This window comes from Nothoprocta perdicaria, unplaced genomic scaffold (genome assembly GCF_003342845.1).
Source record: "Nothoprocta perdicaria isolate Ctin4 unplaced genomic scaffold, notPer1 scaffold_11, whole genome shotgun sequence".
NCBI lineage: Eukaryota > Metazoa > Chordata > Aves > Tinamiformes > Tinamidae > Nothoprocta > Nothoprocta perdicaria.
In genome coordinates, this window is record NW_020454205.1 from 1,043,407 (window position 1) to 1,059,918 (window position 16,512).

The 16,512-nt window shown below is 44.4% G+C and overlaps 1 protein-coding gene across 2 annotated transcripts; it reads right to left on the reverse strand.

Annotated features, from left to right (window-relative positions):
- Window positions 1–603: 603 nt before the first annotated feature.
- Window positions 604–15,106, reverse strand: MFSD6 (major facilitator superfamily domain containing 6). 2 transcript variants are annotated; one of them, XM_026047758.1, is made up of 7 exons: window positions 13,528–15,106; window positions 11,502–11,599; window positions 7,152–7,313; window positions 6,429–6,527; window positions 4,061–4,341; window positions 2,838–2,856; window positions 2,593–2,619 (listed from the first exon to the last, which is right to left on the reverse strand). In XM_026047758.1, exons 1-7 carry the CDS (start codon window positions 15,066–15,068, stop codon window positions 2,609–2,611), a joined length of 2,211 nt encoding a protein of 736 aa, XP_025903543.1. In that variant the 5' UTR covers window positions 15,069–15,106; the 3' UTR covers window positions 2,593–2,608. The 2 variants fall into 2 exon arrangements, with proteins under 2 accessions (XP_025903536.1, XP_025903543.1); XM_026047751.1 differs by lacking the exon at window positions 2,838–2,856 and having other exon boundaries at window positions 604–2,619.
- Between the last annotated feature and the right edge of the window lie 1,406 nt (window positions 15,107–16,512).

The window sequence follows — 16,512 nt, forward strand, 5'->3', positions numbered from 1 at the left end:
AGCAAACGGATAGGTGTGTTCATGTCCTCAGGACTTCTGCAGCCCAGCAGAGAGGATGGGCAGCGCTGTACTGGCTGTGGCTTCAGAACGGCCTGGCTCCTGCACCTCCAGCACATCTCCCTGCTGGGACCTGCTTTGCTCGTTCTTTATTTGCTAAGGTATTTTAGTTAATAAGAGAAAGAAAGGGAAGTATTTCCATGTTATCCTTTAGTAGCCTCTTCATAGCTTGCTAGGAGACAAACTCAACTGAGCTTTTACTTTCAGTCATGTTCTGAGAGGGATTTGCCCACTCACCTATCAAGCCATTTATGCTGCCTATTGGCGCGCACCCCTTGGGTCCACCTCATCCCACAAGAGGCAGTTTGTGCCTGCAGTTTTCATCACTAAACAGGTTTTAACACCCCACGAGATAGTAGCTCCCAGGTGCACTCGCCTTTAGGGAGAGAACCTTACAAAACGTAATCATAATTTAATTAATTCAAGGTCAGGTGATTCACTGCTGGTGCTATAAAATGAGGAAATGTAACAAAAGTTGAGATTGATGCTATTAAATACATTATGGATATTTTATATTTCTTACCACAGTTTTTACAGTTTCACAAATATCAAAACCCAGGTACACATGTCCACTTTGCAACACAGAATGATGGTACATTCCCAAAAGAAGCAGGCATTTCAAATAAGCGACTCTGAAGTGTAAACACAGGGTACAAGCTCTTCACCTGCCTGCAGCAGAAGCTCTAGTAACACCACCCAGCACCAACTCTGCAAGTGCTCGGCTGATGATTCTCAGCATCCTTCTGTCCTCTCACCTCTTCCCTTTTCTACTTCTCCCCAGGCTATATAAACATACAATAAATACATTTCTGCTTTTAAAGGACACTTAAACAAGTCATGAGGATTTACGTGAGTACAGTACATTTAAGTTCAAGTGCAAAAAGAAAAAAAACAACTAGTGGCTAGTTACCGATGTTTCATCTTATTTTCTACAGCGTTGGTCCCCGGCACCAGAACATGACTCCTACAAACGCACAGCTGAAGCGGAGCTACGGGAGACTCTTTGCGCTCAGGTCAGCTGGATTCCCCACTGGGTCAACCCTGCCCCTCTTTTCCTTCCGAGCTGCGGATCCCTTCCCCGTGCTCCCGAGCCACCCGCGCTGTGCAGCCCAAGAGCAGCCCCTTGCCAAGGGGAAGGCCGTTCCCGTGTGCCCCACCAGGAGGGCTAAGCCAGGCTTAAGCAGTCCCGGAAGAGCGGAGCGCTCAGCTCTTCACATGAGCAGGGCACCACAAGCCCGCACGCGCCCTCCTCCAGCCCAAGGACTTTCCTTTCTGCAGCCACTTACACTGCGCATCGGCAGCTCAGCTGCCACAGGAAATATTCAAAAGCATGACAAAATGGAATTCAAAAGTCTTCCCGTGTCTTGATGTCGGGCAAAACAGTTTTCCAGAAACACTGCTACTGAGCTATGCTTCCTTCCTCCTGAGAATCTCTCACCTTGACTTTTGCATCGACAATCCCCCCCCAAATCCTAAACATTACAATTTATAGGTAACTCATCCCTGCCCTCCCACCTTCTCCAGGCACTTAAAGCTCATGGTTTTCTCAATAAATACCCATAGTAACAACACTTCATTAAATAAACCCTTGTATAGATGATTAAATAGCAAGTAAAGCCAGTGTGTCCATTGAAAACCTTGATCAGCCTCCGCTTGTGCAGTCTTGATCAGATTATTGTCTTGATGCAACTCCCAGCCTGAAGTGCCCCCCACACAAACGCAAGCCCCAGTGGAGAGGTTGCCTTCTCCCAACCCGTCCTGCACCCTCCGGCTCTCCATGACTCCCCGCTGCGCCAGTTCAGCATCTCTGCTTGGCAGCCTACCCCGGGTCTCACACACAGCAATACTTCCTCCAAAGCACAGGCTCCGTCACCACAATCTGAAGATAGGCTGAAGCTAAAGCTCTTCTGTTTCCGAGAAATCTTTACATGGACAGTTTCAGGCTGTCCCTGTATTTACTGGGTATTATTTTCTAGTAGACTATGCAGGGAAACTCAGTTTCTCTCCTCAAAAGCCTCCTTGTGCTAGGAACAAATTAAAGAAAAAAAAAAAAATAGGATGACCAAGTCAGACACTTTGTGACCGACTTCACAGAGCGATGTGAACGCCCCTTTTCTGCACACTGCAAAGATCTAAACTTTAGCAAGGCAGCCAAGAATTCTTCTTCCAGACAGATCTCATTGCATCACGTCCCTCAAGTCTCTCCAACTTCTGGCTTGCCTGCTCGCGTTGCTCCGTGTAGCCGTGTGAATGTCCTTACATAGCTAAAAGCTGCTCCGCGTCACGTGATGATCATTAGGATGAAGGAGGTGCTACTTTGGGGCTCTAACTCCAGCGTTTCCCAGGCGAGAAGCACGATTCCATGCACTGATGCGTGAGGCGCGGCGCTCAGGGCGCCGCGGCGGCGGCAGGCCCAGCGGCGCAGTCTGGCCCGACGCAGCCGCCTCCCGCGTGCGAGTCCGACGGTGGTGCTGGCGCTGAGCTGGACTGCCCGGGATCCGCCGCATTTTGGGCTTGTCCTGGGGAGCCGCCTGGAGAAGCACCGCGAGTCTCACTGGTTCTCTGAGGAGAGAGGAGAGCGGTGTGTGCAAAAAGGGAGTGTGAACGAACGCCCGGGCACTGTCCCCAGCACGCGCCCCCGGCTGCATTCAGGCGGGACTGCAAATGCTCCAAGCACTTAGGCTGCACGGCCACAACGCAGTAAATCAACTTCAAGCAGCAAAGCAAAAGGGGAACGTTCAAACCCAGGCGATGCTGACAAGAAGCAGGCAAGGGCTTACCTTCCATCTCTTTTCCTAACTGCTCTCCCCAAGAAGCATGCAAAAAACAAACTCGTTGTGTTTCAAGGGAAAAGCAAGTGAAATTTAAAGCGTTCAAACAGCATCATTACTTGGACCCACGGACTCGGTAAACGGGATTTGACGCTCCTTACACGCTGCCTGCTCCAACAGAGCCGCCCTCTCCGAGACGCTGCTCGGTGTCCCTGCGCATCAGGCAGCACCTTGCAGCCTAAAGGACGCCCTGCACCCAGCCTACTGAGCCCGGTTTACCAAGGGGAAACAGAGCCATTTATCTAAGTGCTACTTTGATGCAAGACACTCAGTAGTTATCTTCAGTGTCATTATATATTACAAATAAACAAAAGCAGACAAACAACAACAACAAAATCACCGTTCCTTTGTATGCTTAAAGGAAGTCATTCCAGATAAGACCTCAGATTCATTAGGGATTCATTAACGGACTGCAGGGGCACATGCGCTCCATGCAAGTCAGTTTAGAGACCTAGGGAATCTCCAAGGAAAACTAAAGCCAACATCCCTGTAAATGTATTTCCAGTATTAAAGACAAAGGCAAAAGGCAGGAGAGAGCTCCTCAGGTGAAATTCCTGCACACCATGCTCAGCTGATTCACCGTCCTATCCCCAGTTACCCGTTTCCAAAGACAGGAATTGTAGAAACAGCATTTTTGTGTTCACAAGTACCTGGAGAACCTAAGGGGAAGGGGAAACCTCTCTGCTTTTTCCAGCAAGCTAATACAGAGGCTTTAACATTAGCCAAGCTGTTCTCAAAACCCTCTCAACAGCATTTTCCTACTTTGCTTAACCAGCAGCCTTCAGCTGTGTCAAAGAGGCACTAGGAATTGGACACGCTGAGTCACAGAGCGGCTCCCATCTTCACCTGGTACAGCTATTTCAACAGAAGTATCCCATAGGTAATTGCCTGGAACAGCTATTCCCCCAATATAGATATTTGACAACATCACCCGAGGAAGCAAAAGTGAGTTAAAAAAAAACCCAAAAAAACCCCACCATTTTACCCTCTACTAAGAAGCTGTGCGTGCTACTTCATGTTCATTCATCCTCTTGTTAATTTTGGCAAATGGATAAAGACACATCTTGAATAACGTTAAAACAAGTGCAGGCTTAAAGGGAATTCAAGTACATCTGAGCCAATAAAACAAAATCTAGCTACTCCTATCAAATTCCTATGTATTCAAACAGTACCTGCAAAGGCTGGTTCTCAGGACCTGGATTGGTTTTGGAGAGCTTAACCATCTCTTTGATCTGATAGATGGCATAAGCTAAGGTGACCCAGGGAGAAGAGCTGATGCCCCAGGCAGGCTTGCTCACATCCTCCTGCTCTTCCTGGTGCTTGGTTTTCTTCAGCGGGAGCCTGGGCTCAGCCCGAGCCATGGTATCCTCCGAGTGCTGCTGGACAAGGTCGATAGTCGCTATCGGGACAGGACTGGAAGGCACTGGGATCCTCTCAGCCAGCATCGTCTTTTCTGAAGTTGAAAGTGAAATAATCATCAGCAAAAGCCTAACAAACCTTAAATAATTAAATACAGCTAAAAAAGCAGGCAGTGAACACAAGGTGATTCTTGCTGCCCCAAAATGATTATTAAAGTCCTGAGAGCAGAGCACAAGGCACTAACAGCCACAAAACGTCATAGCCTTGTTCGGGGAACGCTGTGCAGATGCTCCATAGAACAGGGCAGCTCTGCGGCTACATTAACTTATCTCAGGCAGCTGCATGAGCAGGAGGGCTAATGAGTAAGTGACCCGTTTGTCCCCAGCTACCTATTATGTTTACTTATTTTCTTGTTACTACAAATGTAAAATAAGTCCTTTTTATGTTAAACATGAACTTAGATTTTTTAACCTTGTGGCAAGCTTCTTTCTCTGCAGAAACCCTGCGTCTTACAACTCTTAGTCATAGCTAAACATCATTCAGAAGCACTCGGTGAAGTCCCATGACTGACGTCATCTAATATCTGCCTCTGACCTTAAAGTTTCTAAACACCCTGGAGAATTAAAATCAGAGCCTGGGCTGAAAGTAGAAATAATACCACAGATTTCCTGCTTTTGCATCTTTGGTCTTCTGATAGTCTGAAATAGTTTTCACAACTGTCTTGGAATCCCACCCCAAATATCACTGCTACAGTCCAACACAACGTCTCTCTTAGTATTGAGGAGCCCGAGCGTTGATACTTAAGACATCCAACAGTTTCTAACCATCCGTTTCATTACTTTCTGTGTGACCAGCTGTATATTGTTTATGAGTCTGTACCTGCACTGCAAATTTGAGAAAAATATTTTTTCAGAGTAAAAATACTGCATAAAACGATTTTTATTTTCTAATTTATGACATATTTTGTTTATGCACAGTGCGTATTGTAATCAATAGCTCCAAGTTCTCTAGTAGTTAAGAAACAAAGAGACTAATCCCGTCAACACTTAAGCTCATGCTTAGCTTTACTCACACAAATAATCTTGTTGAGATCAACCTAATTACCACAAGATTTAAAATTAAGATACACTCAATACCCATCCTAAGGGAATGTATCTTAAGTGGAAACCAAAGACTGAAATGAACTCCCAGATGAAGACCACAAGGAACAAGGTTTTGTAGGTTCATGCGTAACAATGGAAAATGTTCACCTTTCCATTCTTCTCCATTATCATTTGAACTGGGGTGAAGAACATTCTAGCAGAATAAATATTTGAATACTTCAGTACAGGCAACTTGATAACTATTCAAGGACGGTTTATTTAATACTCCAGCTACAGAAAATGATCTCTCATTTCATACTCAGCGTCAAGCATATTTGAAAGTAACATTTGGGTAAAAAAGGAGGAGATAGAGCCTCATGCAACTTTGCACAATTACACAACGATTCTATTTTTTATTTGTAAAAATTACATTTAAGCTGAATTCTTAACTTTGCAGTACGTTTTCAGATGTAAATACATTAACTGTCTTCCTATTAAAATCCAAGGACTCAGTGCTGCACTTCTTCCAGCAGCAACATGGCCAGAGGCCTGGAACATCTGCCCTGTGAGGAAAGGCTGAGAGAGCTGGGCCTGTTCAGCCTGGAGAAGACAAGGCTGAGGGGGGACCTCATCAGTGTCTATAGATACCTCAAAAGGGAGGAGGTGAGGAGGAGGGGGCGGCCTCTTTTCAGTGGTGGCCACTGATAGAACTAGAGGAAACGGCCACAAACTGAAGCACTAAAAGTTCCACAGGAACTTAAGGAAAAATTTCTTGTGAAAGTGAGGGTGCCCGAGCCCTGGCACAGGCTGCCCAGAGAGGCTGTGGAGTCTCCTTCTCTGGAGATCTTCCAAACCCGCTTGGATGCAGCCTGTGCCCCGTGCTCTGGGTGTCTCTGCATGTGCAGGGGGGTTGGACTGGATGCTCTCTAGAGGTCCCTTCCAACCTTAGGTGTTCTATGATTCTATGACTCATTTGAAAACAAGCAAAACAGAGAAAAGATATCAAACAGAACAGGTTAAAGTGGCAGGGAATGACATCTGGAGCTATCACTTTCACCGTGTTTAATTTTGCAGTGTCTCAGTGATAACAAATATCTACCTTCTTCTTCATCAGGAACCAACAGCCACTGGATCAGTGCAAACAGAAGAAGAATCACTAAACAAGCCATTCCTATTCCCCTGAATGTCGCAGCAGGACCTGTGAAGGGAGAGATATTTTTAGTTGCATTTATATTTAATATATATACTTACATATATTGAACTGAGAATACACCTAATTAAAAAAGTAATAGATTAAAAAAGGTAAGTGAGCTTAAGGTACGCTGCAGGTATTTCTAATCCCACATAGACTCTTGTTAGGTTATTTTATTACATTTTCTTGCTCCTATCACTTTTCCTTGATAGGTTTTGCACAGAATTTTAACTCCGTAATTTCATCCTCATTTCTTGATCAAGGGGCTATATAGCATCCATCTATTCTCTTACAAAGGATTATTCACCGTCCCTAAGGATTAGTTTACGGATTTGTTCACACAAATCCAAAGACTACCAACAGGTACTATGGTCAAGCCATCTGACACGATAATGTCCTGAGCACCGTGGTCCGAATTCAGCATGGACCCTGCTTTCATCAGGAATCCGGACTGGAGAACTACAGTCCCTTCCCACCCACACGACCCTACGAGTCCAAGATTTATACAAAGTGCTATGTTTTAAAAAGCAGGAGTAATAAATCTTATGTATACTTCAGATACTATAAGTTAGCAGCTCAGTAAGGTCAGCAATTCAATAAATAGAGGCCTGGGGTACGTGTGTTTCTTACCGAAGTAGTTGACGAGCACGCCTCCGATCATGGCCCCGCAGCCCCTGCCCAGGCCCAGGTGCAGGCCCTGCAGGATGCCCTGCGCCGACGTGCGCAGCTCCGGCGGCACCGCCGCGCTCAGGTACGAAATGCAGGCGGCCCAAATGGCTGCATGGGTCACACCTGGCAAGACACAACACCGGGACGCGAGCGCAGGGCTCCGAGCCTGCCCAGACCCCCTTTCCTCTCAGGCAGGAAAAGGAGCGTTTATGGACACGCTGGGGAAACACTACGGCAGTTCTGGAGCTCCTTACGCACTAAATAAGCCTGAACTATTTTGCCACCCTCAGACTGCGTGGGAATATTTATTCTCCTTTCAGCACAATTAAAAATAGTATTCACGCTTTACCATTGCCTAGACATTTTAAACTCTACTGCCTAATCTAAAAAAAAATAAAAAATAAATGCACTGGCATAACTGATGATTCAATCAACATGGTTGTGTCCCCTGCTCTTTCCTTACTAAAGAACAGCTGGACACTTAATAATTACTTTGCAGTTAGGCTGAAGATTCTAAGAGTTCTAATCTTAGGCTAAGATTATAAGAGTAAGCCAGCACACTGGTTTTTAACATACATAATAACTTTGCTTTTGCTTAGCAATAAAACAATAAATAACACAAGGAGTCAATGTAACCGGGGTATATTTGATGCTCACAGGGCTGTACCCTTTAACTTAATTCCAAGTCTGAATAAAAATTGTCCAAATGTTTGGTAATGGAATTGGTTTTTACTAACAGTACATTTCATTGGAAGGAAAAAAAAAAAAAAGAAGTTAAAAAAAGCTTGCATTAGTCTGAGTGTATTTTAGCCTATCATTTATGGTTTAAGGTTTTAAAATATATAGATGTTTCACAGGAAAAGCTCTGAGTTTTAAAACTCAGTGGATTTGAGTTTTGAACAGCAACCCTTTGTGGCTGTTAATGCAGATCCACACAGGCCCTGCAAACAGCAGCCAAACACCATCCCAGTCACAAAGCAAAGCTCATCTAAGCCAGACACCGTGTCTAGGAGGAGCGCGTGCCAAGGAGAACACATTGAATACTGGTTACTGTAAAATACTCCGTTTTCTCAGGAATTGACCAGTAAATCAGATTTAAGTAGGCAAACAAAAAACATAACAGGAATTACTCAAACCACAAGGCATAATACCACTGCATTTGTTGGAAAAGGTTGTACTTCATATAGAGGCTCTTGGATGGTTTTTACCTTTAGCCAGCAGGCTCAGAGCTTATCACACGTGGCTCTAACACACAGACATTTAAAATCATGCATTATTAAAGGGATTTTTATGATGATTATTTACACAGTCTGGAACAATTGTAACAACAACTCTTGTAAGAAATCGGGCCTGCATTACAGCCAATCACGTTTTGTTTTAATTTAAAGAAGCTGCTCCTGTTAAGCATACTTTAACACTACTTTGTGTAACTACTCATCCTCCTTGGCCATTCGGACCACAGCACTAATGCTTGGGACAACCCTAGTATCATGCTCAGAATAATAATAGTAAACTTTAGTCAGGAGCTGCAGCCTAATTTCCTTACATTTCTTTCAATACTTCAGTTTTCTAGTAACACAGAATTTGGACATGCATAGCTAGCATATTAAAACATATTTCTTAATAATATTTTAAAACATAATTGCAGTCAAGTGCAAAATGAACATTCCTTCAGCGAGTAATGACATTCAACATGTTATAAACATACTTCCCATACATGTACCTCTAAAAGAATATCTTGAAACTTTCGGTCATTTGAGTTTCAAGCTAAGCCCTTGTTTTCACACACAAAATAAATACAAATATACAAATCCTAAGGAGTCAGAACCAAGAAGAGAGCTTAAATCTCATTTACTGCTCTGAGAGCATAGAGCACTTCAGAGCCGCAGCACCCTAGTCGGCCTGGTAGCAGCTGAAATACAGTGTGGTTCAGAGTGCCATCAATAGGCCCAGTCTGCAGAGTCATCCTCCAGAAGGCTCTCCATGCCCTTCAGCATCAGGATGCTAATTCTTGTATTTCAGAAATACATACATATATATAAAAAGTCCTTCCCAGACTCAGCTGAGCTTTCTGAGCCTACAAACCATGAGCTGCTGGCCTAGGATTTGGCCCAGGACCTGGGAGCTTCCTAGGAAGGAGATTACGTTGAGATGCAACATGGGCTTCCCCCATCAGGCCACACAGCACCCACGTACCCTGCGCTCAGAAGAAACAGAATTCGATAATTGCTGCAAAAGGAATAATAACAGCAGCAACAAGATTAGAGAAAACGAAGAGAAGCCAGAGGGGAAGGAGAACTAACAGACAAAGATCCCCAAGGGCTTCTGCCAAGGTGACCTCACGCTCCCGCTGGGCGCTCCTGAAGGCTGTTGCAGGGAAGTCGCAAACACGGTGGCAATAACCAGTGACACATGCACTGTGCCTATGAGCCCCAGGTCCTCTAGCAGCAACCACAGGGGAGGTGCAGGCTGAAAAGGGCATATAAAACACGTAGAGGGATTTTATTGTCTGCTGTGGTGACCTTTTTTTTCTTTTTTAAAAATTTTCATTATTATTCTGGCTGGCTGACTATACATGACTGCAAATTTTTATATATTATATATATATGTACATTTTAAACAAGATTGTAAAGTGTAAATGAGTCGGTAAGACTAGATATAGATATACTTTTGCAGAATGAATTATGAGAAGGTATTATTTAGCAATTCCATGTTTTTTTCTTAAACTTCAATTGCTCCACATAACACTACACAAAGAGTCTCTTAAAGAGCTTCCTCATAGCATCGCTGGATAAGCAAAGCTATATAATAAAAAAAGTACCCTGAAATTTCAGTAGAATAAATAAAAGATACAAAGGGGAAGAAAAATCCTTCTCAGCTGTAACTGTAGGATGCAAGAGCTACACTTACGGCTCTGCGGTGGAGACATAAGCCTCTTGCCCTGCGTTTTGAGCCTGGGTATCATTAAAGTAAAATTACTTGCACTGTCACATATACCCTCTTCAGATGTTTAAGCAGGCAAGCGTAGAACACAGACTCTTTCTTCAGGTTCTTTGTCACCCTTCTTTTTTAACACTTGGCATGAGAGATGAAATACCAGTTTGATATTGATAGTGGTGGGTTTGCATTGTTTCTTTCTTGATAAGAATTCACAAGCTTGCTGGGCCAATAGATAAATACATTAACCACTCCTGGTGCTAGGAAGCAAAGGAGCCAGGACAGACAGATTTCTCTCTACCTGTATTTAGAGACCAACAGAGCGCTCTCAAATTGCATTTTAGAGTTCAAGAGGAAATACATCTTACAAAGATTTCTTTAAATATAACAGAAAAAGTTGGTTTAAACTCAAATTATGCTGCACAAAGAAAATTTAAAGCCTCTAAGAACAAGCCGTAGAAAACTTTCTATGCAGCATTTTGTAAAGTCAAGATACTGCTTTAGGAAAGTTGGCTCGGTTAATTTTAAAGGCAGAGAAAACATCTTAGGCATTTAAACGGACCGTTCTCTTTCAAGCCTGCAAATCCAGACTCAGTATTCTTCAAATACAGGAGAGCAGATGCTTAGATTCTTTTTCTTCTGTTTAGGTAGTGAAACGCACCGCAAAGGAGTAAAAAAACTGACATAAATTATGAGAACAATTTATATGTTAACAGGTCAACCTTTTTTGACAGCCCAATGTGAAAACAGGATTGCAACGACTTTGCACAGACCACACCTTTGCCCTTCGGTCATGCACAGGGCTGTTATCTTAAAGACACTCTGCTAGAACCGACAAGGCTTCTAAGAGAAATTCCTCTGCAGTTATGAAGAAAAAACAAAGCAAAAGCACTGTCCTAAGGTATAAGGCAAACAATACCCCTGCAAACCAGCTGTAAAATATTTCAATAGAGGCAGGATGACCCAGACTACGTTCTTTGTCCCTTTTTGTTTTTAAAGCATCCTTTCAAGTACTGTGACCTTTTGCGTTTAACCAAGTGCATATTTATCCAGCAAACAGGATTTGCAGCAGGTGTGTCCTCGGTTCATGTTTCTCTCTCTTTGTTTAGTTAAAGGGCGGGCTGGTCTTTCACAGTTCAACACAGACCTGAGCGCAATCAAATGCTAACTCGCCCTTTTGACGTCAAATATTTTCTGAGCTAAACGATCGTGTCTCAGGAAACTGGGTTTTCAGGGATATTTGTGGTTGGAGATGACATAAATAGCAGACTGCTACTTTATCACAGTTCAGTTGAAAGCAAACAAATATATACGTATAAAAAAATACGCTCTTAAACTGGAAGGCCATTGATGTACTGCAACGTACTGTCTTACCTTGAAGTACTTCCATAGGGAGAACAGTCCAGGCATTTTCCAGATATGAGATGTAAATGTAGCGAGCTGTATTACAGGCCAGGCCAATATAGAGCACTCTGAGGAAGTCAGGAAAAGAGGTGTCATAAGGGTTTGCCCTTTCCTTGCTTGGTCTGTTATAGGATGCTCTACTGCTTTGGAAATCATTCACACGGGTCCGGCTTGCTTGTCTGAAGCGTTTACTCAACAAACAAAAATGCTCCCTTTAAGACTCACATGCAAACATAAACCCTCCTCTTGCCCTTGACAACTGCACATAACATTCAAAATGAGTAATGTTAAACCATACTTCCAAATCTTACTTGAAAAAAATCAAAGGGGCCAAAGAGAGCCACCGAACTTGTATAGTTTCATTCTTAACGCATTCCAAAAAATGTCCTCTTTTCTAAGCACCCAACTGTCAATTTTCCCATTTTAATATGGAGTTGATGCAGATTTCTATTACATGAATTAATTTTATCCTGATTAATATGAGTGCATCTTCCCAGTATCTGCAGACTGCTCTAAAACACATCCCACAGTAACAGCACGGTTCACAGCAACATGCCTCAGGATAAAACTTCAGCAGCCTGTTGAAAAGCAACAGATGCTACATCTCAGAAGCAAGAGAAAAAAGCTCTGATACCCATTTTTCAACAATGAAGTACCAAAAATATTTTCACGGGGCGTTTCCCATTGCACCGTGTGACTTTTTCCCTTCAGTTTTCAGATTTAGCTTAATTTACCTTAATATTTGACCTGTTACTCATGCATACAGCTGTCTCTCTCTTATTTTGAGGTGGATTTTAGAAAACAAAGACTTCATTTCAAGCCTGTTTTTGGCTTGACAAAAGAGGCCATTGTAACCTTTAAAGGTTTTCAAACACAGGGATGATGTATTGCTCAAACAGAGCACTCCACTGTTTTTGGTTAAGATGTAATGTGGCACAAGCAAAATATACAAAATTGATTAAAAAAAAACCCAAAAAGTCTAAGCGTGGATATTTGTTGAAAGGGCTCAGTCTTCTTTGCATTGATTTTTAGGTAGCTGTTCTATAAAAGCACAGAACCAACGCAAAATGTAAAGCGAGAAGCTCTAAGCTGGGTCAATTGGCAGGAAGTTGTTTTTCCCCAAACCCCTCCTCAGGCCATGCTGTGTTGCTCCTAGATGCACACAGGGTCCATCCATAGCTGGAGCAGGATGCCATTACACCACAAGCCAAGAAGGAAACGGGAAGCCGTTAAAGAGAGCACTATTATATGACAAAGAGACCAAACTTCATCTGTAACTTAAACTGTATCCCCTTCATTCCAAGTCTTATCTTCCTCTTTCATGTCTACTATTCCAAACACGTAACCTAGTTCCTTTTAGAGCCAAGCTTAATGCAATCCCTCTGGACAGTTACACTTCTGAACTGTATTGCAACACTTGCCATAAGAGAGAAGGAAACCTGAGGGGGAGAGAAAGACCCAACGCATTTGGCGAGTTCAGGAAACCACATCACCGTTGATCTGGTTTCCCACATCTGCACCCAGATGCACCCAGCCTTTTGCTTAGGACTTTTGTTGACTCTTGGCAGTTTAATTTCACTTTTCGCTAGCCAGAAGCTCACCTATCCAGCAAGAATTCTCCTTCCATCTTCACCATTCACAGTACCATCCAGACCAGGGACAGAGCTCTCCTCCTCATCACCACCCGATGACATACTCAGCTGCTTCCCTTCCCTTTCCTCCCAGAGTATCTACTTAAGAACAGCTTGGAGTGTAAGTAGAGCTAGATCGAGGAGATCATGGAATTAGGAGGTCTTTTGGAACCATCTATAGAAGGTTGCATTGCCAGAAAAACACATGTGCTAACATGTAGGTAAAATGTTTATCAGTGCAATTTCCAGAACAAAAGGGCATCCTTAAAACGGGTTAACTTGAATTTCACACTGTAACACAGGGCTAGGCCAAAGCCTGAACATTTTTTGCATCGCTCTTTTAATGACTGTGAATGTCTCCTTACCTGATGTGACCAACCAGTTCAATCAGCTTGTGGCTGAAGAAGTAGGCAGTGAGCTCAGACACGTGGCTGAGCACAGAACACACTCCAAAGAGAGTGGTCGTGCCATTCAGGTCTTCCAGATGCCAGTAGAGGAAGGTGAACACAAAGCCATATCCAAACCCCATGAACCAAGCCACAAAGAGCACAGAGCTGTACTGGATGCTGCACAGCAGCTTTATCAGATCCCAAAAGCTGAAAGACTGCGACTGGCTCACACTCGTGGGGGTGTTATCAGAGGACTCGGAGGTGTTTCTGTCCACTTGCGAGATTTCTACTTCTTTCCCCTTATTTTCATCTTGCTTGAAGTGCACGTAATGAAATCGGAACTGGGTGGCCACGATTAACGCCATTGTCATCAGAACGCCGAAAACGATGAAGACGATCCTGTAGTTCTTGTACTCGGGAGCTCGGCATCCTTGTCCCTCAATGGCAGCTTCACTGTGGGTATAGTCGATGCCAATTCCCACGGAGAGCATGGCTAGCCCCCAGCCCAGGGAGCCCCACATTCGCTGCAGTCCATAGCGGTCCCTGTGCTTGCCGAGGTATTGCAGAGTCACCGTGTCCACGATAGTGACGGACGAGGCACTGAAAAACTCTCCGATGATGACGACGAGCAGGATGAGGAGGAAGATGGCTTCTACTTCTTGATGATCATAGACGAGCATGGCTTGCTCTGAGGACATCGGCTTTGTGGTGCTCGCAGCGGCAGTGCTGCTCTGAGATGTATTTCCCGGCAAGGCCGGGCTCGCGGTGGTGTTTTTTGACATCACATGCGTACTGTTTTCCAAGGCAAACTCCAGGTCAACGCTCTGCGTAGGTAACAGGAATGTGATCTCAGGACGAGCTGGCCCTGTCGTTTCCAAAGCGACCGGGTTGGGGGTGAAGAGGTCTCTCCTCCCGCGGACTTTCGGGGCTGCGGAACTTGCTGGGATTGTTGGCGGGGAAAGCGAGGCGTTCTGCAGCGCTGTTGTCGCGTGGCCGCTCGCGTTGGTAGGATGCGCCGGGGGGAGGCCCTTTGGCACGCACCGCAGCGTGGCCGGCCGAACGAACCCAATGCCCAGGTTAAACAACACCCAGCAGAGCAGGGAAAAGAGAAGGACAATCTTCCCTTTCCTGAAGCGATCTGCCACCACCCCCCAGAAGGGAGCGCTGCAGAACTCGATGAAGTACCTGATGCCCACCAGAAGGCCACTCTGGCTGGGCGACATGCCCAGCTGCTTGTAGTACACGGGCAGCAAGGGGTAGAGCGAGCCATATGCAGCGTAGAAGAAGAAATAGAAGACTTTGGAGATCAGAAGGTCGTTGTTTATTTTGACACAGTGCTTTTCCAGCCAGTCCAGCTCTTCATCCGGCGCAGTGGTCGTCTCTGTCGAAGGGGACTCGCTCTGGGGCTGTGGGGCTGCATCCTTGGCGATGCCATTGAAAGGGTCGGCAAGCACATACTTCCTCTTCTGCTCCTCTTCGTCATCTGTTAAAATGGCAACTTTATCATCGGCTGCCATGGCGTCACCGCAGACATCCAATACCTCGGGTGCTCTGAGAAACTGCTGCTACCCTAGGGAACAAGGGGGGAGAACGTGGTGAGGCGACACGTGCGCACGGATCTGCAAGGCCAGGCGTCAGGCACAACTGACAGCCCTAACCAAGAAACATGGCACGTATCATCAGGGCAGGCCATTTGCCTGGGCTCTGGGGACACCGTAAGTTCAAGAAAAAGTAGATTTTATGAGCAGGGATATTCTCCCAACAGCAGTCTTAACATGGCACCTTCTGTGTCTAAGGCAGTAAAAATGTGTATATTCAAAGTTACTGGGGCTATTAAGCACTACCATTTGCAAGTCTTTTCTTTAAAGTTGTATTTTCTCCTCTAGCACTGTTTTATGTCCTGTATTCCCACAGGAACACAGCAATTGTTCTTGGAAAGCCAAGATTTCATAATTACACTAGGCTGGCAAATATATATCTCGCTTTATTAATAAGCAAAATGAAGGCTGAGGATTAATCCATCTCCTCTTGAAACATGATTTTCAAAAATTAAAAACAAACCAAACGAAGGTATCTCAAAGGTATCCAAGACCTGACAGCAAAGAAACACAAGGGCAGAAAGTAAATAATGGCCCTATAATGATGCTTTCGAGTGAAATTCCAAAATTCAGGATAGGGGGCTAAGGAGAGAGGCACCACAATCTCCCCCGCGCTGCACCTGGCCCTGCAGAGAGGTAAGAGGTGGCAGAACTGCGCTTGACAAGTGACAGAGGTGACAAGCTGCCCTTGAAAACACGCCGGCAAACTTGGCAAGGAGGAGTATTTGCAGATGACACTTTAACAACATTCCAGGAGCGCCTCAACATTGTGGGTAGGGAGCACATGCCCCAGAAAGGGGGGTGCATTTTGCAGCTCTGCCCTTGCTATTGTCAAAGCGACGCTCCAATGAAATTCCAGTCTCTCAGAGCTCCACTGAAAGCATAATATGCTCCATTTAAAAGCAGTCATGCATTGAGACGGGCAGCTCATTTAAATTATTTAATTAGAAGACAGAATTATTTCAATACCAACAACAGATCTGTAAACTAATGAGGGGGATTCTGAAATCCACGTATTTCAGGCCACCCAATGCACAAACAACTGATACGTCTAAAAACTGGCGTCCACTGAGATATCTGAAACCTTATACAGTTCATTCTTCTATTTTCTTTTTTTTTTTTTCCTTTTTTTTATGCTTCCATTTCCCTTTCCTGTTGGAAAAGGCCTTCAGTTTCCCAAGATGTAGGAAGGGTGAGTATATTAAAGATTGTTACATTTTTAATCTTTAAAACTTAAGCTCTTGCACACACTTTGCCTCCGACCCTGTAGATTAATTTGTCAGGGTGGCCATCCTCTTCTAGCCCACTCTGCCGGGATTAACCCAAAAGAAACATTTATACTCTCGTATAATTTTGACTAGAA